The 26,883-nt window shown below is 36.8% G+C and overlaps 1 protein-coding gene across 1 annotated transcript in view; it reads right to left on the bottom strand.

The window, feature by feature from the left end:
• The window catches only part of LOC113225054 (transcription initiation protein SPT3 homolog), a 276,875-nt gene extending 252,819 nt beyond the window's left edge, over window positions 1-24,056 (bottom strand). Inside the window, exons 1-2 of the mRNA XM_026455464.1 lie at window positions 23,779-24,056; window positions 11,252-11,352 (exon numbers count right to left, since the gene is read on the bottom strand). Of these exons, the coding sequence (XP_026311249.1) occupies window positions 11,252-11,352 (101 nt within the window). The 5' untranslated portion in view covers window positions 23,779-24,056. The remainder of the gene's footprint in view (window positions 1-11,251; window positions 11,353-23,778) is intronic.
• Window positions 24,057-26,883: the final 2,827 nt, after the last annotated feature.

The following is a 26,883-nucleotide window of genomic DNA, read 5'->3' as shown; positions in this document are numbered from 1 at the left end:
TGCATGAAGATATGTATCAAAATCAAGGGTAAGACATTCTGTCAAAGACAGAAGCAATAAGAAATATAAGACTGATTAAACTACATGAGCAATGAAAACTCTTATTTTTTTTGTAATCACTATATATGAACCTTAAGGAAACTGAAAGATTTAGGGGCTGGTGGGGAAAATAGGGAAAATGCCAAATATAACCAACAAAAGTTCAGTGCCTTTAGTATATCAAAGGTCCTTAACAGGAAAAAAATAAAATAAGTAGAATTATACTAAGAATACAAACAAGCACAAAAGAAGAAATACATATGGCCAAAGTATTTTCAAGCCCAGTTGTCAAAGAAATGCTGAAAAACAACACAATATTTTTACTGTTAAAACCTGTCAGGGAAGATGGAGAGGTGCTCTTATAACTTGATAGAAATACATGTTAGTTCAACTTTCCTATAGGAAAAATTAGGAAGTTAGTATCAAAAAAGTCTTTGGACTCAAAAATTCCTCCATGACTTTCAAATAGTAGGTATCAAGCTTCCATTATATCATTTTTAATAATAGTGGAAAAACTGGACATAACCTAATTACTTAACAGCAGGGGATTAAAAATAATATGAGAGATATACATACAATGAAATAAAAAGATTTGATAACACAGTTGTTCACAATATAGTAGATGAAAGGAAAAAAGGACAGGTACCAAAAAAGCACAATAATGACTAAAAATTACTAAGAACTTAATAAAAAATTAAGTCACACACAAACGTACACACCCCCAAAGTGTATGACTCGCTTGGACAGGAATCATAGATACTTGTATGATCTTCTTTTTTGTTTACCTGTGCGAGGATCTCATTACTTCTACTGCCATTACTAACTCATTTAGGGCTTGCCTGTTTCCTTGGATAATAAGGGGCTTCACTGCATTTGAAGCTTCCTGATTTATTCAAACAGTAACTACACAATTGCATGCATGCACACATACACACACACACACACAGTCTCCTATATGTTGCTATGCAGAGATCTCTAGACACATTTAAAAAAAGAAAAAAAAAACAGTTTTACGCCAGGTGTAGTGGGTCATCCCCGTATTCCCAGCACTTTGGGAGGCTGAGGCGGGAGGATCACTTGAGGCTAGGGTTTATAGTACAGCTTATAAAGATAATGCTGTGTATTTATCAACATGGAAAAGACATATATTAAGTAAAACTCCAAGTTACACAGTAGTAATTATAATACATGCTTTTGGTATTTTTTAATTTTTTGTATGCATTGGAAAGAAACTGGAAAGATAAATACCAAAACCTTAATAGCACTCTGAGTCTTTTTTTGGGGACAGGGTCCCACTCTGTCACCCAGGCTAAAGTGCAGTGGTACGATCACAGGTCACTGCAGACTCAACCACTTGGGCGTAAGCAATCCTTCCACCTCAGCCTCCCAAGCATCAGGAGCCACAGGAGCATACCAAAAGGCCCGGTTTTTCGTCCTTTTTTTTTTGGAGATGGGGTACCACTGTGTTGCACAGGGTGGTCTTAAACTCCTCGGCTCAAGCAATCCTCCTGCCTCAGCCTCCCAAAGTGCTGGGACTATAGGCATGAGCCACCATGCCCAGCTCCAATAAGCACTTTAATTTAATTTAATAATTAAGGTGTTAATTATTATCTTTCTGTATTTTCTGATATTTTTCTTTTCAGCAAATAACTGTCTCTATGAGGAAATATAAAAAAATACTTCATTTATTATAGAATAAAATGTTGATATAACAGCTCTCCTACCCATAAAATTTCAAGGGCTTTTTATTGGGAGTGGGGGTTAACTGTTCCTAAAATATAAAATCCACCAATACAGAAAGAAGTGAACCAAGATCTTGTAGCTCCAAAACTAGTCTTCTCCACTGTATCATGCTACCTTAATCACTCAGATGTAGCATTATTTTTCTTTGTATCAATTTGTCCTTTGAAATATTTGTATTTAATTACAAATTCCAGATAAGTGAAGTTCTATTTCTATTAAAAACAAACATTAACTATGTTCACATACTTCTAAAGGATTAGAGATATATAAAAGACATTGATATGCTCAAATTCTAAACTGGAAGAGGCAGAATAAAAAAATACTATCAGTGCTTGACTTAGAAATGGGTTGTATTCCAAGTCTGAATGTTTGGAAAGTAATTCCAACCAAAAAGAATGTTATTTTTGTTGAATAAATAAATATTAATTGATTGCCAGGCCAACCCCAAAAATTTAATTTCCCCCCCTTTTCCCATTAAACACACATTACTGAACAGTATAATACCGGAAGAGAGAGAAAGTCCTGAAAGGCTAATAGGACTCTACCAGCCATGGCAAAAACTGGTTGTAACGTAGTTGTTTTAAGACATAGAAACCTATGAAAGGCAAAGAAGAAGAAAGCAGTCAAAGATAATAATTGTCACTCCTCTTCTCTAGAAAAGTGGTTGTGTACTTCTATTCTGTCATAGGAAAAAAAATTTTATACCAGTTAGAAAACTTTCTAATGACTACAACATTTTTTTCAAAGGCATATGGTGTTTCACAGTTAAGATTTTTTTTAAAGTCTACATAGATGTCCAAAAAAGACATATTTGCAAAAGATAGCGTCCTCATTTGAATATATATTTTTGACATATTTTAGCATATTAAAAGCACACATACATATACACACATATATGTTAATACATGTTAACATCTTAAAACACATCAGAATGTATCAATTCTCATTTCTTCTTTTTTTTTTCTTTTTTCGAGACAAGAGTCTCTCTCTGTCACCCAGGCTGGAGTGTAGTGCTGCAATCTCAGCTCACTGTAACCTCCACCCCCTAGGATCAAGTGATTCTCCTGCCTCAGCCTCCTAAGTAGCTGGGATTAAAGGCGTGTGCCACCATACCTGGCTAACGTTTATTTTTTTTTTAGTAGAGACAGGGTTTCACCATGGTGGTCAGGCTGGTCTCGAACTCCTGACTGACCTCAAGTGATCTGCCCACCTTAGCCTCCCAAAGTGCTGGGATTATAGGTGTGAGCCACCTCACCTGGCCCAATTCTCATTTCTTTGGCTGTAATGTAAAAGTGCCCACCAGTCTCACATCTAGAGATAATCAAAACTGTGCTTTGGCAAACTTAACTATCATGGGACTTCAGAACCAGCAAAAAGTCAAAATCAACAGGATTTATTCCTCTATATTAAGAATTTACTATTTTTTTCTAAAATTACACTCACCTTTTTAATTTACAGAATTTACTGTAAGGAGGCAAATCAATATATAATCATAGGCATCAAATATTAATTTCCTATCTAAAATTACTAACCACTCTCTGATATATTTTTAGTAATGAAGAATCTATTTTTATCTAGTATCTTTTTTATTTTTTATTTTTTGAGACAGTCTCACTGTGTTACCCAGGCTGGAGAAGAGTGGCAGGATCATGGTTCACTGCAGCCCTGACCTCCTAGATGCAAGTGATCCTCCTGCCTCAGCCTCCCAAGTAGCTGGGACTACAGGGCCCAGATAACTGCTTTTAATTTTATTTTCTGTGGAGACAGCATCTCAAGTATGTTGCCCAGGCTAGTCTCAAAACTCCTGGCCTCAAGAGATCCCCTGACTTCAGTCCTCCAAAGTGCTGGGATTACAGACATGAGCCACCACACCTCGCCCCACTTTTCTAAAGATAAATTTTGAAGCTGGTACATTTAAATTAACAGGTTTTCAAAATATCACCATAATAAAAATAATGAATTGCTAGAACACTTCATAACATATTGCTAATTTCACAGCTACCAGAAATTTTGCAAATCTAGCTACATAAAAATGAGAACCTAAAACTCATGATGACATTACATATTCAATTATATATGCTGACATGATAATCAAGTGTAATACAATACATTCAGAGGTACAGTCATAGGATTTTTCAGAAAGACTAAGTGTGTGTGTGTGTATATATATAGAGAGAGAACATACATTCACAAAAGATCATTTTTAAGAAACTGAACACATTTCTTTATTATTCATACTTTCTAAAAAATGGAACATAAATGTAATATTAAACTTCTCAATCAAATCTGACTTGCCAAAGTAGCCAAAAATTAACATCTTCAAAGCTATAAAGAACTGTGGGACAATGACAACTTAAAAAAGAGAGAGGGCAAAAAAGTAGATCAACGACTGTGTTAAAATCAAATGTAAAAACAGGTTATAACATGTAAAATGTATTTTTCCCAATCTCAATAAAAATATAACACATGCAACCCAGAAAAGAAGCATTCTATATATAATTTATATTTACTATATTTCTTCTGTGCTGCCCAATATGGTAGCTATTTGCTAAGTTTATGGCTAAACTTAAATAAAATTTACAATTCAGTTGCTCAGCTGCCCGGCTTATTTAATATACTCAATAGGTACATGTGGCTAGTGGCTATCACACCGGACAAAAAAGAAATAAAATTTCTATCACTGTGGAAAGTTCTACAGCATGCTATAATGCAGACAAATCCTTTCTTCTCTATAATTATGAAATTCTTCCCATTAAATTGCAAATATTTCCCCCTATACTTGAATTACTTTTTATAAACTCCTTAATCAGTGTGTTGATGATGATATTTATTTTTTAAAAAGGTGATGGTAACAATAGCACAATGTTTATCATCTGCCAGGAACTATACTATGTGTTTTAATTCACTCAGCTCATTTAATCTTCGTACTAACCCTGTGAGGTAGATACAAGTTCACAATCTCTTATCTGAAACATGAATTTCAGAATACAAAGTTTTCAGATTTTTGAAAGTTAATACTGTACAAAAATCACATAACACTTTCAGTAGAGTCTAGAGAAGTATTCAGGAACATAGTGAAATGTATAAACATTCACTCTAAAATTAAGAAAAGACTATAAATAGCTATACATCAATTACAGCCTGGCTCTACCATCAAATTAGTTCAGAACAGGGATTGCCACTCTCCAGTGTGATAATCAGCAACTATACTGCAATTTTAGGCTGATGGATCTGTGAATTTTTACCTATTTTTCCCCATATAACTAAGGATTTTCATCACAGAATTACTCAAATAACTTCATCTACCTGAATTTCAAGAATTCATTTCTATAAGTAAGCAAGACACTTTTTTCCCTGGTAATTACACATATAATCCTAAACTAAAAGTTCTAATTATTACCTTCTTGTGAGAGAATTGATAGTAATATTTTTTTTAAATTATTTTATTTAGCCACATTTATAAAATGACATTTTTTAACACAAGCACTTAATTTAACTGCATCTAGAAACTTAAAGATTTCCTATTTCATTCCTGAAAGGAAAAAAGACATTACGCAGTGTTTTTATGTTCTCAATCTGCTTTTATACATATTCTCACCTTCAGGAAATCTGCCTTAATACATATTCTCACATTACAATTTGAAACATTCCTGATTATTATTACAGTTATAAACTAAAGCATATCCCAAACAGATGCATTTCACAAAAAGTAAATGGGTCAGTTTACCACATATTTTAGTGTAATTTAAATATGAGGAATTAAGATCAATGATTATTTAACAGTGATAAAACATAAAAGTAGGATAGACATTTAAATATTCAAATAATATGGCCATATTTATATCCAAAATTATGAAATAACACAAATATGAGCATCTAATAAGGAGTATATGGTAAGTATAGAATTTCCATGAAAATTATCCTTTCTTTTAAGTTACTGATATGCCCTTGCTGAAAAAAATTTGTTGTTAAGATACAGGAAACTGCAACAAATGCTATGATAATATAAAAATGACAGGCTGGGCACAGATGCTCATGCTTCTAATCCCAACACTTTGGAGGTCAAGGTGGGAGGATCACTTGAGCCAAGGAGTTCAAGATCAGCCTGAGCAACATGGCAAAATCCTGCCTCTACAAAACAATACAAAAATCAGCCAGGTGTGGTGACCCACGCCTGTAGTTCCAGCTACTTGCTGAGGCAGGAGGATCACCTGGGACCTCGTTACTAATAACCAAGCAATCAACTGAAAAAACATTCAGCTTTCACATTTTATTTCATTATAGCACAATAGTCACACATAAACTGTTAAAAGTTAATTTATAAACTAAATTTTGTAAATCAAAATAAAAAGTTTATTAATTGAAATGTAGTTTAGCATAAGTGTCAAGAGCACGGAATCTGGAGTCAGACTTTCTGGCTTTAATTCAGAATTTGCCACTGACTATAGGATAATATTTGGTGAGTTACTCAACCTTTGTGTCTCTATTCTTTCATCTATAAAAGAGGAATAATAGCATCTACCCTCACAGAGTTGTGTGAGGATGAAATGAAATGGCATATGGGAAGTACTCAAGAGAGTGTCTGGTACACAGCATGCTCTATACAAGCATTCATTCTTATCACTGATATTATTAAAGCACCTTTGGAATTATAGTATGTTCATACTTTTTACCTTCAGGAGTTTTTCTTTCTTCCAGTTTCCTGAAAAACTTAAATGAACCAGGGAAACAATATTGGAAGGAAGCCTGTCTTAGCTTAAAAACCCGTCTACCAAAAATTCAGAGACTATACCTATCAGGGCTCTCTAAAGTTAGATGAAGGGGGCACACATTCTTTCACAGCTCATATCTTCATAATACTTAAAAAATAGTCAAATGATACCATTTCACATATAAAACAAAGCTCTAGTATAGTGCAGCAGCGAATAAATGGTCATTGCTATTTATCCCAAACACACTCAGGGGAAGTAGCAAATCTTACTGAGAAAATTATTAGTTCAGTTTTGGATATTCTAAATTCGAGGTGCTCACAAACAGACATTCCAGGAAGCGCACAGAACTACAGACCTAAACGTAGGTAGCTTATCCTCAGAAGAGCTCCTCATTCCCTCCTTTGTACTACCATGGAATTTTTCGCATCCTATTTCATTACAAATATTTGTCTCCTTCTCTACTGCTAGACTATACGCCTCTTGAAGGCATTCAGTTCCTGCCATATAAGAAGGACTCAGTAAGTGATTTTTAGCTGGGCACAGTGGCACAATCCTGTAGTCCAAGCTACTTGGAAGACAGGGGCAGGAGGGTCACTTGTGCCTAGGAGTTCAAGATTAGCCTGGGCAACATAGAGACCCCCATCTCAAAAATACAAAGGTAATTTTTTAAAATGCAAAAATTGCAGAATTGTACAATTTAAAAATGTATTTTATTATATGTAAGCAAATTCTGATTAAACTTTTTTAAATTTCTGGATGTTAGATAAGGATGAAATTTTCATTTGGAAGAATTCTTACAATATAAAAGTAACATGTAAACAAGATTTTTTCAATGTTATTGCTATTTATCCCAAAAACTCCCAATTTTTAAAAATGTGGTGACGTTATAATTACTAAGCACTACTGAGCTGTGAAACCTGGCATCATCATACTCAGGCCTGTAACTCTAAAAATGTACATGACAAGGCAGGAAATATATAAATGGGTAAAATAAGGAATAACTCAATCAAGACTCTCAAAGTGCATTTAAATTACTTAAAATTCTGAAGAAGTTTGTTAAAATACCTGTAATGTCGATGAAAATATTTCACTTTCAAATTTACAGGCTGCTTGAGTTCAATAACCTAAAAATGAAAAACCTCTGGACCATTCCAGTACAGGTTATTCAAAGGAGCTGTGATAAAGAGCATATAGCAAATATGCTCAGTTATATGCACTAGGTAAGGCACAACTGCTATCATCCCAACCCACTAACACTTGTTAGACTAATAATCCTTTCCTTTGAAATCTGTAAGAAGAGGCCAGGCACGGTGGCTCACGCCTGTAATCCCAGCACTCTGGGAGGCCAAAGCAGGTGGATCACTTGAGGTCAGGAGTTTGAGACCAACCTAGCCAACATGGTGAAACCCCATCTCTACTAAAAATACAAAAATTAGCCTGGCGTGGTAGCACATGCCTGTATTCCCAGCTACTTGGAAGGCTGAGGCAGAAAAGTCACTGGAGGCCGCGAGGCGGAGGTTGTAGTGAGCAGAGATCGGGCAACTGCACTCCAACCCGGGAACAAAACTAGATTCCTCTCAAAAAAAAAAAAAAAAAAAAAAAAAAAACCAACAAACAAACAAAAAAAACTTCTGTTAAAAATGTTTCACTGGTAGAATTTACCACCCAAATTCAAAATACAGTAAGTTCTCCAAGGCTCTAATACTAGGACAGATTGGTTGTCAGTTCTATATTTAATAGCAGATCATGACCATTTCATTTGTGCTTGACAACTAGACAACTTTCAGTGAAACCATTCCCCAGAAATGACACTACAATATTGTTACTTATTTAGAGGCCAGAGAGCCAAAAGAACAACAACTCATTAATAGTGAATGGATGGGGAAGACAGCAGCAGAGGATTGAAAAGGAGCAATATAAAAGGCTTAGAACCATGAACAGCAGCAGTGAAGTAGGGATTCCCAGAATGAAATTACTGTAACACAAAATAAACATAGCAGCATAAGTCCACACTTTCTCATTTGAAATACACATAAGAATTAAATATATAGAGAGTCTAATTTTATACAATCAAAAGCCTAAAAATCTTGATAACAATAGAAATACTGGTAAATTTAAAAAGACTCTCCCAATTTTGGCCCTGTTTCCCTGTTCTATAAAGAAATTCATAAGGAGGGGGGGAACTTCAAACTATAAATGATGAATGTAACTATTAGGAATGGCCTCTCTATGAGGTCTGAAATAGAAGGAAAATGTACATTTCTTCCAGAGTTGTAGCCAACAATAACTTTTGCATTCCGAATCCAGCTTAGGTACATTGGTTGGGAAGATGTTTGCAAAAGTATTTAATAAGAAAGTGCTGAATTTAGCCTTTATTTTTTCTCAGTTCTTTTAAAATGGCCCAAGGTCCATCAAATGCACTAAATAGAAATTCTCCTAAGCATAAATGACAAAAGAATACTCTACAAGCTTTTAATGTAATTTTTAATTTTTGTGGGAACATAGTTTGGTTTTTTTAATATTTTATTTTTAATTTTGGTGGGTACATAGGTTTTTTAATTTTAGTTTTAATTTTTGTAGCCTTCTTCTCAAAGACAACTGTCTTTCACAGATCAGAGATTATCAAATTTTTTCTGTAAAAGACCATATAGCAAATATTGTCAGTTTTACAGGTCATATAGAATCTGTTGCAAATACTCAACTCTGGCACAGAGCATGAAGGCTTCAATAGACAACAGATAGATGAATAAGCCTGGCTATGGTACAATAAAAATGGTATTTACAAAAAAAGGCAGCAAGCCCATGGCCATAGTTTGTTGACTTCTGCTATAAGACATCTGTTTTTAACTTTACTAACAAGTATATTGTTTTAATAAATACTATAAATTTCGAAATAAGATGTCTGGGATTTGCTTTAAAATACTTCATTTTTTTTTTAAAGGGAGAAAGGTAAGGAGAAAGGTTAAATAAGACTGGAAAAACACAATTATTGTTATAGCCAGATTATGGATATATGGGTTTCATTACACTGTAAGTTTGAAAATTCCCAAATTAAAAGTTTTAAAAATACAAAGTAAATCAATGAACCAGCTCTACAGAAAATTAATTTTTTCACCTTACTCTAAATCTTTTAAAACATGCTTAGTATTTTTAAACAATTAACATAACACAACATAAAAGATCCTTAATATAAAGCCACTAAACTATAATGAAAAAACTTAATCCACAAAAATGTATATAAGCAAAAACCCTTATAATTCTCCATAACTTAAAATATAGGCTCACTTCATACAGTTGCTAAATATGTCACATTTATTGGCATCTCATCTGAAAGGTGCACAATTTTTGGCTTTAAAATATTTTTATAAGAAATATATTATTTATATTAACATATAATAGGTTTATTACTTTTCAAGTTAATACATAAATTTCTTTCTTTCTAAATTCTAAGTAATTCTGGCCAACATGGCAAAACCCTGCCTCTACTAAAAATACAAAAATTAGCCGGGTGTGGTGGCACACCCCTGTAATCCCAGCTACTTGGGAGGCTGAGGCAGGAAAATCGCTAAACCCAGGAAGTGAAGGTTGCAGTGAGCCAAGATTGTGCCACTGCACTCCAGCCTGGGCAACAGAGTGAGACTCTGCCTCAAAAAAAAAAAAAAATTTTTAATAATAAATTCTAAGTAATAAATATTAATAGCTATAACCGTAATAAATAAACATTCTTCAGGATCGTCAATGATTAAAAGTATAAAAGGATCCTGAGGCCAAAAAGTTTGAGAGCTCCTGAACTAAATGTTTTCAATATTGTACAAAGCAAGTTCATCATGCAATTACAAGACGTATACTCAAACTCATTTTACCTTTTAACAGTAATCGTCACATAGTGACATTAATTCAACTATGAAGGCTGTCAATTTAGCCACAAGAGGAAGACACTTAAACCTTCAACAGAAATATTCTTTTAAACTACCTGATAAGTCATGAGTATGAATATGAATCCACAGGATAAGTCTTGAATCCACAGGAAAAGAAGAGCACTATAATATGTGGTCCCCCATCTTATACAGACAATTGTCTCCTGAACCAATATAATGAAAAACTACCATGTGTCAAAAGACATTTCTAATAAATGTGCCACCTCTCTTCAAATCAAGAGATGTAGTTTCACTTAATGCAAGAAACCAGAAATCAAGCTGAACAGAGTCTTAAGAAATCTTAATGACTCTGCAATTTCCCAAAGATTGAATACATCTGTTTTTTAAATGCTCTAGGTTTTCCCCAATGTTCTGAAACACAGTGATTTCAAATATTATCAAAACTAAAAACTAACTTAAATTAGGCTTATTGAATTATTATGACAGCTGAGAAAAACTAAGACCTTCCACGTGAAAACATTTCAACCGTCCAAGAATATAATCAGTCTCAAAATTTCCTAAATCTATAAACTAGAATAGAAATAAACAATACATAACACAGACTCAGATAAATAATAATTAGAGCAAATATGTCCACATAATTATTCATTCTACCATTCATAAAGATGAATCAATACTCATTTTTCAAATACAGTACCACTGTAGCATTTTTAACCAATTTTGCCTCTACATACGGCAATTTAAAATGTTATCACAGTATTTCATTTTTACTTGATTAATAACAAATTATTCCCAAGTTTTATAAATGTTATGTCTATTGCCTTTCAACATGAATAAATTTAAAATAGTAATAGTAATAGCATGCAAGGACATACTTACATCATACTCTGTAATTCTGTTGCAAAGCTTATAGACTTCCCTGTATTCCTTCCACTACTTGAAGTTGCAGTAGACATTGGACTAGCTGCAGTATTATTCATCTAAATACAAAGGAGAAATAAAGCTTACAAAATATACCTAGCTATAAGTAAATGCAAAAAAAAAAAAAGAAAGCAAATATAAATTATTTCAAAAACTAGAGAAAATTTAAATTTCTGATTTGCTTTGCATAAAACTGATTCACTTATACTTAATGTTGTTTATTAAAATGAAATAGCAAGGTGGAAAAAAACTAGTCAAGTAAGATGTCGGCCAATTACTCACTTCAGTGATAAATACTTTAGCACCTCTTTTACGATAGGTAATGTAAAAACAGTATTTATTAACATATTTTACTAGAGCTAATTGATTTTCAAAATGAGCTTCAGGGAGCCCTATGGTTCATCAGCAATGCTTCAGGGAGTTCCAGGTGGACCCCAAGCACAACACACCCCCAGTTTCAAACAGAACAACTCTGACTTTTCTAGTTGATATATGAAGGTTCCAAGTAAGATTTCATTTAAAGAAACAATTCCACAGCTGAAAGATACAAAATTAGAAAACTACAGCATAATCTAATTCCCATTTGAACAAAAGCCTAAAATACAAATAATGTCAATCAGTAGATCAAAATATCACAATCAGCATTGTGATATTTTATAATCCTATGGGTAAATAACTTATTCAATTTAAAATGTGACATTTTTCCCAATAAAATTAAGGTGATGCATAATGATAAATTGGGTGCCAATCCTAATGTATGTCATTTTATTTAATGTATTAAAAAAATTAGCAAGATTTAGTCAAAGTAACATTAAAATAATGTCATGACAGTAGGTAAAGCCTCAACTATTATACTATTATACTGGGAGTGCTCAATAAATGTTAGTTATTATTTCATAAGCTTGTATAAACTTTGCAAAGCTGCAATTTTCCTTAAAATATTTTTTGCAGATTCTGAAGAAGAATGTAAGATATTTAACAACATATGAAAAAGTAAAACAGTGCAGAGGACTTTTAGTAAACTAAGAGGGCAGGTTCTAGAGTCAGACTGCCTCGATTTGAATTCCACCTCTGCTCCTTTGCTAAGACTTTGGGCAAGTTACCTAACTTCTCTGTGCTTCAGTTTCCTCATCTGTAAATGGCAATGATAATCTCACCTTCTTAGGGCTGTTGTGAGAATTACAAACAAAAATTTAGAACAGCACTGACAGCACACAGTGAACACACAATAAATGTTAACTGTTATAATAAACAGACCTTAAGAACTCCCTCTTCCATGAACAGGGAAAATTAAGGAAGAAAAAAGAATTCCTCTTCTTGATCCGCTAAAAGCTTTTATATAAATTTAGATGTATTACCCTTTTTTCACAATCACACAAGTTTGTAAAACTTAAATATTTTTACTAAAAGACTTCTATGCAACTAAACAAATATTAAGTAGCTTCTTCGTAAGTTTAGTTTTCACTGATGACATCACTATAACTACTAGTCACTTGGGCTCAAAACCTCAGTCACTACCTTGGACTCCTTCTCCTGCACCCTACAATTTGTAAAAAGTCAAGTAAATTCTACCTTCTGTATGTTCTCACATCCTTCCCCTCTTGTCCTACTGCTATGGCCCCCTAAAATCTCTTAATCTACATCTTCTATCTCCATCTCAGTTCATTCGCCAACCTGCTGCCAAATTTATCTTCTTAATACATCTGTCTAATCTAACAACTCCTGTGGGTAATGATAAAATTCATAAAGAGAACCTAAACCAGGGTCACTTAGCAAGGGCTGCGATGGAACGGCTGGGCCCCACAAAAGAAGGATGGGGAAAAAAGCTACTACAAATCACTGATGGAGATAGGCCTTATATGACGAAGCTTTTGAGAAGGCAACAGGACAAAGATCTAAGGCAAGCAGCACATTAGCTAGGTGACTAGGTTTGAAATATACCAATATCCCTCTGGTCTAGTCTGAGGGCCCTAACAGCCAGGCCAAAACCACTATACCAAGAATGCAAGAGCACAAAAAGAGAAGGAAAACAAAAACGTTCCACTCAAACTGAGCCTGAAAACCAAAATCCTAAAACATATGGAGAACTTAATGCTAAGAAATACCATCACAGTTTTTAAGCCTAAATTTGTGCCATTGTTTAAAAAGACTTTTGGAGTAAGTACTTTCTCTACAAATAATATAGGAAAAGAAACATAACCATTTGAGACTTGGATTAAAAAAAAAAAAATCACAAGTCCAAGACTGGGAGAAAATAGGAAACCAAGGACTTCCATAAACAGTCCTGCAGAATTGGGACAAAACGCGAAAAAAGGGAGTCTGGATTTCTCAAAGACCTCAGAAAATGTTCCCTTGTTGTCCCAATAGAAGGCTGACAGAGCTATCTGGGAGAACATGTTAAACTCAAAAAGTAGTAACCCCAGCCTCCAGAATGTTATGATTTGAGTTGACTCATCAGATTTGACAGACAGGCCATTCCATGGGATTATCCTATGGTCAAATGTCCTGAGACATTGCTGGAGCAATCTGCTCCTTTTTCATTTTCAAATCCAGTCACCCAAACCTCGTTTATTATAACCATGATCATCCTTTCACAGTCAAGTCAATTTTTATATCAAACAGGTGAATAACATTTTTCTTGACATGATGAGCTGATAGCTCATTAGACTCTTTAAAATAATTATTTCCCATACCCACATTGTTTGATGATTTAGATAATTAACTTCTTTTGACATTAACTTCTTTACACATCAAAGTCCTATCATTCCAATGCTCTATTTCCTTTCTTCTAGACATTAAAAAAGTCTGTTAAAAGCAGAAGCACTCAAGTCAATTTTCACTAATAAATACAGTTACCGTGGAACTGAAAACCTACTGTAATCTTCTCAATGGGTTAATGTCCTGCAGTTGTTTCAGCTTTCAATTGAAAATGCATCTGTTTGCCATATTTTACAAAATGAATTCAGATGTGCAGATTGGGACCTAGATTATTTCAACATGCCAGAGTTTAAATGTGAACCCAAGGAATAAGTTCATATCTGATTAATAGTATTTAAACCTGCTTATTAAGCTAATAGCTAATACTATAACACACCTGTAAAACTGTGTTTCGGAGAAGAAAATTTGGCATTTATCTTTTAATTTAAAATTTGGAATTTAAGGATACACCCCTTTCCTCAGAAAATATTGCTATCAAAAAAAAAGTTTTAATTGTAGTGAAGTTAATCACAAAAAGTATATTAAACAAAATGCAATGAACATGCTACTGGGTTTCTAATTAGGTCTCATATTTTGGGGGACTAAATAACCACAGAAGAAATACCATGAAACATCTTTAAGCTTAAAAGACCTCAAATTGTTGAGAACCTTACTACTAGTTTCTGCACCCTCCAAACATCATCAAAATCTGGACTGTGAAAACTATCAGTCAACCCATTAATTAAAAGACAGAAGTTTTAATCTTATCTTCTATACTGCTGAAGAAAACTATTTCAGCAGACCTATGTACTGATTTTGAACATCTACAGTCTCAATTCTAATGATAACCTGAACATCCCACATAATATAAATTAATAGAAAACTTTTATAATTAGAACATTTTTATTTTCATAAAATTCCAAAGGCAGGAAGCAATTATGGTTAAGCCAACACTATTATACACTGTGTTTTAGTTTTGTTGTTTAAAAAAAATCAGGTTACATCATGATCTTAATTTCTTCTGTTGTGAAAAATAATACCAAATGGTCAATCACTGAGAATGCAAAAAATTTAAAAATACATAAAATATCTATAAAAACATCTAGACCTAGTGTTTAGAATAATACAATGGTAATCTCAGTATAGTAATATATACCCCATTTTAAGTGGACTTTGGAAGGTACTAAAAAGCCTGGTTTATAAACTTACCTCAAATCAGTCCCACCTGACCTTGCCAGCCTCCTTTTCTACAGCAGTCAAATCAAACTTTCACCATCTCCAGAACCATCCCATGTTCTTTTGAACCTTTACCCCTATAGCTCTCTCTACTTGCAATACCTTTTGAAACAATACAGTATCTGTCAACCTATCCAAAATCTATTGCCTAAGCCCATCTCCAAGAAACCTTCCCCGACATGTAAACAAAAGAAATTCTTTCTCTGATATCTAATTGTTTATATTAGTTTAATATTAAATTAACTACTTTACTGCATACTAATTATTTTAGTTGAATAAGCCTCTGTCCCACAGTGAATCCCTACCCCAGCTATGGACAGCTGACATCATCTTCTACTTCCAGAGAAACAAAAAGCTATCATTTAGTCATTCCCTCCACTCTCCTCCACCAAAGACAGTGTATTCTCCCTTAATTCCCTCCTCTTATAATAAAGACACCCTCTTATTTAAAGGTAATACCACCAGTGCTTTGGATTCTTCATACCTAAGTATTTACTGGGCACCTACTACAGGCCAAACACTGTTCTAAGAGGTAGGGATATAGTAGTGACTAAGTCAGACAAAAAGAAATACATTATAATGCAAGAGACAAGCACATAAACAAATATAATTTTAGGAAATAACAAATACTATGAAATAAGACAAACAAGTTGATTTCAACTAGGAGGTGGCATTTAATATAAGATCTGGAAGGCAGCTCTGGAGAACTTCCCAACAAAAAGAACAGCAAAGTACCAAAATCCTGTGGCCAGTGTGGCTAGAAATGCAGGGATAGCAAGAGGGCAGATCTTACAAAGCCTTTAGGCCACAGGAGTTTACATTTCACTTAAGTGTAATGTGAAGCTATTAGAGAATTTTGAAAAGGGAAGTTACTTGGAATGTTTTAGGTTTTAAAAAGATAACTCCAGCAGCAGGGAGAATATACTATATGGAAGCAAGAGTGCAATCAAGACCAGTTAGGAAGTTACTGAGGTTGTGTGCAGACAAGAGATGACAGTGGCTTGAATTAGTTTAACAAGTGGAGATGATGAGAAGTGGTCAGATTTCTGGAACATATTTTGAAAGCAGAACTGATTTGCTGATAGATTACACGTGGGGTGTGAGAGAAGCGCAGTCAAGGATGACTCAATTCTGGGGCCTCAGAAACTGGTTGAATGGTGGTGCCATTTACTGAGATCCAGAAGACTGGGAAGGAAAAAAAAAAAGTTCAGTTGGGGCTATGTTAAGTTTGAGACAGCTATTAGACATTCAAGTGGAGATTTTAAAAACCTGGAGAAGCTTTGTGAGAGATGTTGTAAAGCAGAAAACTGAAATAAAAGCCATGGTCACAAGATTTTTGCTAAGAAGGATAATTAATATAATAGAACTTTGTATAAGGATATAAGGATCAACTAATCTCATAAGTTCAATTACTCTGTCAGGAATAATTTGTCTCACAGGATTGCATATAATGGGCACTAAAAAAAATCTGAACTGAAAATATCAAAACACCCTGTAAACGTGAAAACTACCCCCATCCTTTCTCTCTAGATGATAACAGCTAAAACTGTGCAGCATTACATATCCTACATGAGCATCTTTTGGAACTAACAGACACAGGAGCCCAGTGATAGACTGCTACGAGACACAGGAGTTTCTAGTATATCTTCCTTCTTTAGTCTCATATTCAGTTTCTATTCCATATGCTTTCATATCCAGTACTCTCACAGAAAAATTGAGTTTAAAAAAAAATTCTTTGCAAAAACAGTCTCTACACTGCAAATGTGCCTATCAGATTATCCTTAAGCCCTGACAAATGGCACATAGCACACTTACTTTTCCAACACTAAAACACTGTTGTTTTTACTCAAACTTTATAATAGAGTTGCTTAATGGTTAACTTTTGAGATAGGTGGAAGATTTTGGCACCAATTACACTCCTAACAGTAAGAGGTAAGTGTATTTGTCAAAGATGTCAAAAAATAAGCACCTCCCTTAAAAATCAACACTCTCTTCCAGTCGAGAGTCACATTTTAGAAATATTAAAGCTTATGAGAATTCTGTATTAAACAATTTACAAAATATCTGATGTGTTTAAAAACACAGTTTACGTGACCAAAAAGAAAAAGGAATGGGGGATTTACTGTAGGCATATAAAAAACAGATGAATTTGGAGTTTATAAAGGGTGTTTCACCTGTGTTAGCTCACTTTTTTTTTTTTTTCCCACAATTACCCTACAAGACAAGTATTCTGCCTCTACCAACTAAGACTGGCTGAAGATCACAAATCCAGTAAACAACAGGCTTTGATCCCAGATAGCTGATAACCTGAATTATTCAGGCCATTTAGATATACTATGTTTTAATAAAAATCCTCTCATTTTAGTGCCTTAGTTTTTTCATTAGTAAAAGATCTCTATCTCCTAAAACAAGAAAATATTGTGAAATTACTGAAAAGTTGTAAACATAGCAGTCAGGGGACTTGCATCGTCATTAAGTTTTCTTGGAGACTGATGACTTTTAACACTCAGTTAAGAAATTCTTCGTTTAAAAGAAAATCTTAGGTAGATGGATAAGCAACTATAACAGACAAATATATATGCAAATTGGTGGGAGGGAACCAAAGACATCTGAGCAGACTTCAGAACTACAGTTTGAAAATCACTAATTTCCTCCAAATCCCTCATTTTTCAGGTGAGGAACTGAAGTCCAGAGGGGTTTCTTGAACTGCCCAAGGACACACTACTATTTAGTGATACAAGCTGGGACTAAAACTGAGGTCCCCCGACACCTGGTCCAGAGTTCTTTCTACTATACAACAAGGAATATACAAATAAAAGTTTATCATAACTAACCCACAAGGCCTCCACAATGTGTATGTCACAGTGAACTGTGTTGTGAAATATTAATATCTGCCTATGCCAAACCACAATGGGAGCAGTAAAGAGCTAGGCTCTGGAGTTAAATTATAGGCTCTAACACTTACACATGACCTTGGGCTAGTTATGCCACCTCGCTGCCTCAGTTTCCTCATCTCCAAAATGGAGATTAAAATTACTTCTCTCCTAGGTTACATAAAATAACATATGTAAAGCCCTTAGGAAAGTGCCTTATACATATTAGGCATTTAGTTGGTGCCAACGATGATGACAAACTCAAGCAAAAGCAAAGCTTCTTGAAAATACATCACAAAAGATTATTGTTAAACATGTATATCCTCAAAGAATGTTATAACTAATAAAGACTAATATGAATACAGTGAAACATACAGAATTCAGTCATAAAACCACTACAGCATTTAAATCGCAAAAATACATTTCAAGATTTTTTAAATGGTTTATATTTGTATGTTATTTTAGTTAATATAGTCACATAAACTATTTCAATTTACTGTCCTGTGAATTCAACAGCATCTTTTCAGTAACTCCTACCTACTATACACCAAACAGTGTACTATTTTCTTTTTATTTTGAAACAGGGTGTCTTTCTGTTGCTCAGGATGGAGTACAGTGGCACAATCTCAGCTCACTGCAGTCTCCACCTCCTGGGCTCAAGCAATCTTCCCACCTCAGCCTCCCAAGCAGTTGGTACTACAGGCACGAACCACCAAGCTCAGCTACATTTTTTTTTTTTTTTTTTTTTTTGAGATGGAGTTCTGCTCTGTTACCCAAGCTGGAGTGTAACGCCACAATCTTGGCTCACTGCAACCTCCACCTCCAGGGTTCAAGCAATTCTGGTGCCTCAGCCTACTAAGCAGCAGGTACATGCCAAGACATGCAGCTAATTTTTGTATTTTTAGTAGAGACAGGGTTTCACCATGTTGGCCAGGCTGGTCTCAAACTCCTGATCTCAGGTGATCCACCTGCCTCGGCCTCCCAAAGTGCTGGGATTACAGGTGTGAGTCACTGCACCCGGCCCAGCTAATTTTTGTTTTAAATTTTTTGTAGAGACCAGGTCTCATTATATTGCCCATCACTCTTAGGCTCAGGCAATCTGGACGTGTCTTAGCCTCCCAAAGTGCTGGTATTACAGGCATGAGTCACAGAGCCAGCCACTATTTTCATGTTCATTATCTTATTTAACCTTCACTACCCATTAACTATGGGCCAGATATTTTCAAAGGGAGAACTACAGTACAAAAAAGCCTGACAGACCCATTCTAGAAAGTAAGAGCCTCATTAGTATAACCTATTCGGTGGGAATATGTTTGGATAAATGAGATACAATGGAAAGAACACATCAAGTGCCCAAGAAAATGTTGGTTCTCCCTTAGCAGTAGCATGGGGTTGTTTTCTGTAGAAAATATATTGTGATCAGATCAAAAAAGCACCATTACTGTGACTTAAAATATTATTTGTTTTTTTGCGTTTGGTTTTTGAGACAGAGTCTCGCTCCGTCACCCAGGCTAGAGTGCAGTGCACGATCTCGGCTTATAGCAACCTCTGCCTCCTGGGTTCAAGAGATTCTCCTGCCTCAGCCTCCTGAGTACCTGGGACTACAGGCATGCACCACCATACCCAGATAATTTTTTGTATTTTTAGTAGAGATGGGGTTTCACCATGTTGGCCAGGCTGGTCTCCAACTCCTGACCTCAAGTGATCCGCCCACCTCAGCCTCCCAAAGTGCTGGGATTACAGGCGTGAACCACCACACCCCGCCTGTGACTTACAATATTATTTGTAAAAGAGAACTGTCTTCAGTAATAATGCCTATTATACACCATCTATGTTGTTACACAAAATTTGCTGAACAACTTCTGCAGGTCACTCTTTAGTGGAGGCTGCAGGTAGATGCGACAAAACCAATTCAATATAAAAATGTTTGTAAAGACGACAATTTTTAAACGTAATTCTCATTTGATGCCACCAACAGTCCTATGAGAAGGTGGGATGAGGTTGGGTACTAATTCTATTTTACTGATAAGGACACTGAGACTCCGATATTAACAAGTTAAATACCTTAACTGAAATGACAAAATGTGGCAGAAAAGGGCAAAAGCTAGGTTTACAGAATTGTGTCTTAGTGCTCTGTTCACCAACCCACAGACCATCTCAGAACATTATTATCACTTCTAGATTATCCAACAAACTTAAGGCTACAGCAGCTAATAGTTACTGAACTGCTACAGCAGCTAATGAGTTATTTAAATTAACCTCTTATGAACCTAGAAGCAGAAGCCATCGCCATCTTCATTTTATAAATGAGGAACCGAGTATTCTTAGGAAGATTAAATAATTTGTCCCAAATCACATGGTTAGGAAGCAGCAGAGTGAGAACTCAAACCAAGTGTCTATTAGAGCCTCAATAAAATATTTTACCCACTTCAGTATAAACTTAATAATGCATGTAGCTGAGTTATTTTTCATTATTTAAGTAAACTGTAAGTAAAACCCGTCTTTAACATTCTATTCTAATACATAATCAAATTTCTGATGGATTTCACTATTCAACCTCACCATAAAATAAAATCAGTGTTATTTCAACACAAATACTCAATCTCCTGATTTGACTGACACAGACTAATGCTTTGCAGTCACCCTCACCAAAAGATAATTTTCTTCCAAGGGAACCAAAACTCAAGCTGCTAAAGATTTCTATCCAAAGCAAAATTTTAAATTATCAGTGTTTTACATGGGAAAGTCACTTGCTGGCCTTATTCCAGGTATCTCACTTATTATTTAGACACATAAACAGTATTTTGTCACTGTTTTAAAGTGTATTTCTGGCCGCGCATAGTGGCTCACACCTGTAATCCCAGTACTTTGGGAGGATGAGGCGCGTGGATCACTTGAAGTCAAGAGTTCAAGACCAGCCTGGCCAACATAGTGAAACCGTGTCTCTACAAAAAATACAAAAATTAGCTGGGCATGGTGGCATGTGCCCATAATCCCAGCTACTCAGGAGGTTGAGGTGGAAGAATCGCTTGAACCCAGGAGGCAGAGGTTGCAGTGAGCTGAGATCACGCCATTGCACTCTAACCTGGGAAACAAGAGCGAAACTCCGTCTCAAAAATAGTAATAAAGTATTTCTGATATTGCAATGTGGTTAACTGTCCTAAAACTATATATTACAAGTTCCGATAAGGCTAACAGTAGGGTGACATTATTATGTGGTCCCAATTCGAACATTTTTGATAGCGAAAGGGGTTCTATTAAATTAAATAATTGTGCTGGAACAATCAGGCTTTATACCATGAGTGTCTCAGAAAAATTAAGATATTATGGTCACCCATAAAAGCACCCCATTCTGATTCGTACGTTATGAGCTATTCTCTCCATCTGATTTAACTCGTGGGCTTTAAGTTATTGTTCCAGATCTAACCATTATATTCAGCCGTAAGACCAAGAGCATCTTTTTTTTTTTTTTTTTTTTTTAAGAGACAGGGTCTCACTCTGTAGCCCAGGCTGGAAGGCCTGGCCTGACCATGATTCACTGCACCCTTGAACTCCTGGGTTCAAGAGATCCTCTGGCCTCAGTCTCCCAAAGTGCTGTGATTACAAGCATGAGCCAACGTGCCTGACTCAAGGGCACCATTTTACAGACATCAGGCCAGGGTTAAGGGTGCTACCACTACCTATGAAAGTTGTTTGTTCTTTTAGTTTTATTTTCATATTTGACTTTATATACACTTGCTTTAAAAAAAAAAGATGCACATATTTCAAGGAAAGCAATTTCGTGAAACATCTATTACCTAATTTCACTTCTCTCTCCAAAAGACTTGGATAACCACAAAACTAGTTCTAAAATGTCCTAATGCTCAAGAGTTATAATTTTTCAAATCGCTTTATTACATGAAAGGTTAAAAAAGAAAAAAAAAACTTGAATAAAAGAGCTGGAAACTTCTCACTGAAAACCAACCAAAGTAGTAAAAGATAAAAACCAAAAATCACAAATAGTACCATAATGTTTAAAGAAAACTCCAGTTAATACTGTCATAGCTCTTTGTATCTGGCATTACCTGTACAACCTAGGAGACAAAAGAACGTTTTGCTTTAATTTGTCAAGATGTAAATAAGTACTAACAGACCCAAGGTCTGAACTGCAGTATTTGAATGAAAGTCATTATTTGAATAGAATTACAATTCCCTAAGGCAATAAATGTTCCAAAGAGCTGGCTTCTCTGATTTAAAACTCAACCATATCAAGACTCGGAAGGACTCTCAAAATCTAAACTGTAGACCTGTGCTGTCCAACGCAGTAGCCACCACTAGCCACATGTTGGTATTTAAACGTAAATCAATGTTTACGTAAATCAAACTAATTTATGAAACAAATTAAAAATTAACTTCCTCAGTGAAACTTATCATCTTTCAAGTGCTGAAGAGCCACTGTGCCTAGGCTACCACTAGTGCCTAAAGGCACAAATTATGGAACATCTCCATCACGGCAGAAACTGCTACTGAAAAGTGCAGCCTAGACTTAGGCACACTTTGCTCCAATGTCCCGAATATCCTGAGATAAGAAACTTCCAATAGGACAATGAAATGCATTCCATTCTAGAAAAGTACTCTCACGAACTGTTTCTCATAGTCAAATTCAGCCTCTATGAAACATTCACCAGAAATTCCCCAAGTTCTGTCCTTCAAGTAAATCTTTGCAGGGCGAATTTAATTCCTCTTCCCAAGTCTGCCCTTCACATATATTAAGACCCCAGGTCCTCTCCTTCCAAATACATACATACATACACACACTATACATACATATATACACATATATACACACACATTTCTTTCTACCGAAATAATTTAACATTTCTATTAACCTCGTGGAGAAATGCTAATTTATCCACGTGTACAGTAATAACACGTCCAGGATCGTCTGAGTGTCAAATATTACATATCACTGTCTTCATAACTTCACTCTCACTTGTGAGACCAAATGTCCTCATTCTCTGAGAAGATAAGGTCACAGTCATTCTGAACTCCTAAAACATGGAGAGCAAAATCAGAGCTAAAATGTACTGAGCAGCACCTGGCGTGTTCTAAGCGTTTAACGTGTATTTTCTCATATAATCCTCACAATTCTGAACTAGGCTATAAGATCGCCATTTTACAGACCAAAACAAGGCAAAGACAAGCTACATAATTTCCCCAGGGGCCACAGACGTGAGCTCACCCCACAGACAACACAGCGGATCTTTTCCTCTTTCTGGATGCTACACTCCCACTAACTACCTAACTCTTCTCTCGCCGTGCCATAAAGCAACAATTTCCCTCTTAAATGATTCCCCCGGCAACCCCCAACACTACCTAGACGACCCGCGCACCCCGCTTCTTAGCACAGCCCAATCCCCCTCACCCCACGCCCACCCGCCAACAGGGAGGAGTCGAGAGGCAACTCCGCCATCGGCAGCGGAACCAGGGCGCTGCGCCCGGTCAGCGCCTCCCACAGCCGCCCTCCCTTCAACACTGCCGCTTAGATGCCGAAGACCCAGGCGGCCACCCTAGAGCCGGGACCAGGGCGTGGCCGGCGCGGGGGCCCAGAGACGCTTGGATCTCCGCGCTGCGTCCCTCCCGGCTCTCAGACGTCTCCCCCGCCCGCACCCCCGCACCGCCCCCCGCACGCCCCACAACCTCTGCTTTAAGAACCCTTGTAGGCACGGCTGCGCTTCCTGCGAGGAGAATGTGGGGGGTGGAGATGGTGCGGTTTCTGCTGCTGCGGCCCGGGACACGCTTGGAAAGGGGCGGGGTGGGGGGGCAGAGAGTGTGGAGTGTAGAAAGGGAAAAGGTGACTCGGCTGTGTGACGGGGGGAAAGGGGGTGCAAGATGGCGTGAGCCCGACTCTCGGTGAGGCGGGGGTTGCGGAGACTGAGGAGTTAGCGATACGGACGCCCCCAGCACTGGCAGTGCGGGCGCATGCGCGCTCGGCCAGGTGGCGCGCGGTCTCCCAGCCCGGGCGAGCTACTTCCGCCACGCTCGCCGGGGGCGGGGCGTTGTGCGTGGCCCTCTGAGCCCGGAGAGGGCAGCGCTGAGCCACGCGGCGGCGCTTAGAGCTGGGGACGCTGGGAGTGGTGTGGGGATGATCTGAGATCGCTCAGGGTCTACAGGGTGCAAGCTTGAATTCTTTAGGAATTAGGCCCGAGAGGGATAGGATTTTTGACGGATTCAGTGACCGGCACTGGAAGTTGATTTTCAACTCCTGGGAAGAGATTCACCGTTGTAAGCTTCTTTCCAGGAATTGGAGTGAACGGGATCTTAGCGGGATTGCGTGTTTAGAATGGTGAAGGGAAACGGAGAGGTCTGAACGCTCCCCCTAGGGCCGCAGTGCGGGCGTGTGGACGTGGAACCCTTTCTGGGACGGCGAAACCAGCTCTTCCTCTGCTCCCGCGCGCCATCACTCCCTACCCTGACCTCGCACAGAATCTGTTTCATTAATCTGCAGTTAATGTTTTTCCCCAACTCATGTAACTAGACGCAGGCGTTCAACTACCATGTTTTGTTATTGAAAACTTGTTCTACTTGAAGGCTTTTTTTTTTTTTTTTGGACGATTCTGTGTTTAGATTTTGGCCTGTTCCTCATTTTAAAATCTTGCACCCCCAGTATTGAACTGTACATCCTGTCCTGCCACATTTGATGGATACAGATGTAGTTCTTTAAATAATACAGTAGTCGTAAGACAGTGCTGTCAGTCTTTCACTCTTTATATTATATGAAGTCTTATTTCTATTTTAACATTTTTATTGGTTGCTTAGAGAACTGGTTATCCATGCTCACCTGCACACCTGTGACGTCAAATACTATAAAATACTGTATTTTATAGGGATTCAAGTATTAACCCTCACCAAGTCTTTTTAAGCATCACTGCTTCAGTTATTTTCTTGCCTGTACATACTGTGAGTTCTGAAATAATCCCTTCCTCCTATTTGCTTAAATTGTTTAAAATAGCAACTTATTTAGTTATTTCCTCTGTGGATTGTAGTTGAGTCTGCTAATGTGTTTATTCTCTTTAATCTCCCCAACGCTTCAATATTTTCCAAATACCTAAAATTCCGAAAGAGTAAATATATTTAGGATGTGAGAGTTCAGCACAATGTGTAAGTCAGGGATCAATTCATTGCTGAACAAGTGTGCAGTATAAGGGAAACTAATAGCATTGTAATAACTTCTTACATTGGAAGACTGGTTGAAAAGCTATTTTGAGTACATTACCAAGAAATTAGTTAACAGAAGATTAAGAGAAAAATTGGTGTTCATATCTAAAGAAACATAAAAGTAGATCATTACAATTAAAATTATGTTTAGTTAAAGTTGTCATAGAAGTTCCTGCACTGGAGTTTCACCTGCCTCAGATGAGTACCTGTTTGACCCAGTTTATCAGGATAGAATCCAGATCATCTTACTCTAGGATACTGGTGTCCAGCCTGCATAAAATCACACACAGGCCGGGCGCGGTGGCTCACGCCTGTAATCCTGGCACACTTTGGAAGGCCGAGGCGGGCGGATCACAAGGTCAGGAGATCGAAACCATCCTGGCCAACATAGTGAAACCCTGTCTCTACTAAAAATACAAAAAATTATCCAGGCATGGTGGCACGCGCCTGTAGTCCCAGCTACTCGGGAGGCTGAGGCAGGAGAATCGCTTGAACCTGGTAGCCAGAGGTTGCAGTGAGCCAAGCTCGTGCCACTGCACTCCAGCCTGGGCAACAGAACTAGACTCTGTCTAAAAAAAAAAAAAAGAAAAAAAAATCACAGACAATAAAAGTTAATGAGAGTGAGACATGGAGAAGGGAAACTGAGCTAAGGCATTGATACAGTAAGTTTAAAATTTTTATTCTTAGGAAACTGAATTGTGCTGTTGGCAGAGATCTGAGTTTTAAAGTCACATTAGTTAACCAGGTTCCTAGCTCCTGGAATGTCTTAAAATCCATTTTTGAAAATCTGATTTAGCCATAATTTTGCTCATAATTTGAGACCGTTGCTATATACAAAGAGCCAAAAATATTTTTCCATTACATTCATATCAAGTATCCTAAACTATCAATGGTACTAGGGTATCTTGATTATAACAAAGCTAGAACAGCAAAGCTGTTGGTGAAGTTAAGGTTTTGATGACTAACACCTCTCAGAAAAACAAGTGATTTCCAAGGCATCTGGGGAAAACACATCAGGAGACGAAGTTAATTTATCACTACACAAAAATGTCTCTATGACCTGGACAAAATTCTTAAAGAAAAATGAAGCATTGGAAGTGTAGACTTTTACATTCCTCTGGCATGTAACATTCACATAGACTCACTAGTGCAAAGAGAAAGTGCATATATCTAAGTAAAAGTGCTCATGGGCATCTTAAAATGATTAGATAGTAAGCCCACATTCTCAAAAGAACAGCAGAAGTCACAGCTAATATGGAACCATCTCTGATTCCATGGAAGTGATTTATTTTTATTATTATTTTTTGAGACAGAGTCTCACTCTGTCACCCAAGCTGGAGTGCAGTGGTGTGATCTTGGCTCACTGCAACCTCCACCTCCCCGATTCAAACTATTCTCCTGCCTCAGCTTCCTGAGTAGCTGGGATTACAGATGTGCGCCACCATGCCCAGTTAATTTTTGTATTTTTAGTGGAGACGGGGTTTCACCATGTTGGTCAGGCTGGTCTCAAACTCCTGACCTTGTGATCTGCCTGCCTCAGCCTTCCAAAGTGCTGGGATTACAGGCATGAGCCACTGCGCCTGGCCA

Source organism: Piliocolobus tephrosceles, chromosome 5 (assembly GCF_002776525.5).
Source record: "Piliocolobus tephrosceles isolate RC106 chromosome 5, ASM277652v3, whole genome shotgun sequence".
NCBI classification, from domain to species: Eukaryota; Metazoa; Chordata; class Mammalia; order Primates; family Cercopithecidae; genus Piliocolobus; species Piliocolobus tephrosceles.
Note: the sequence above shows the minus strand (reverse complement) of the source record. Positions and strands in the feature narration are given on the sequence as shown.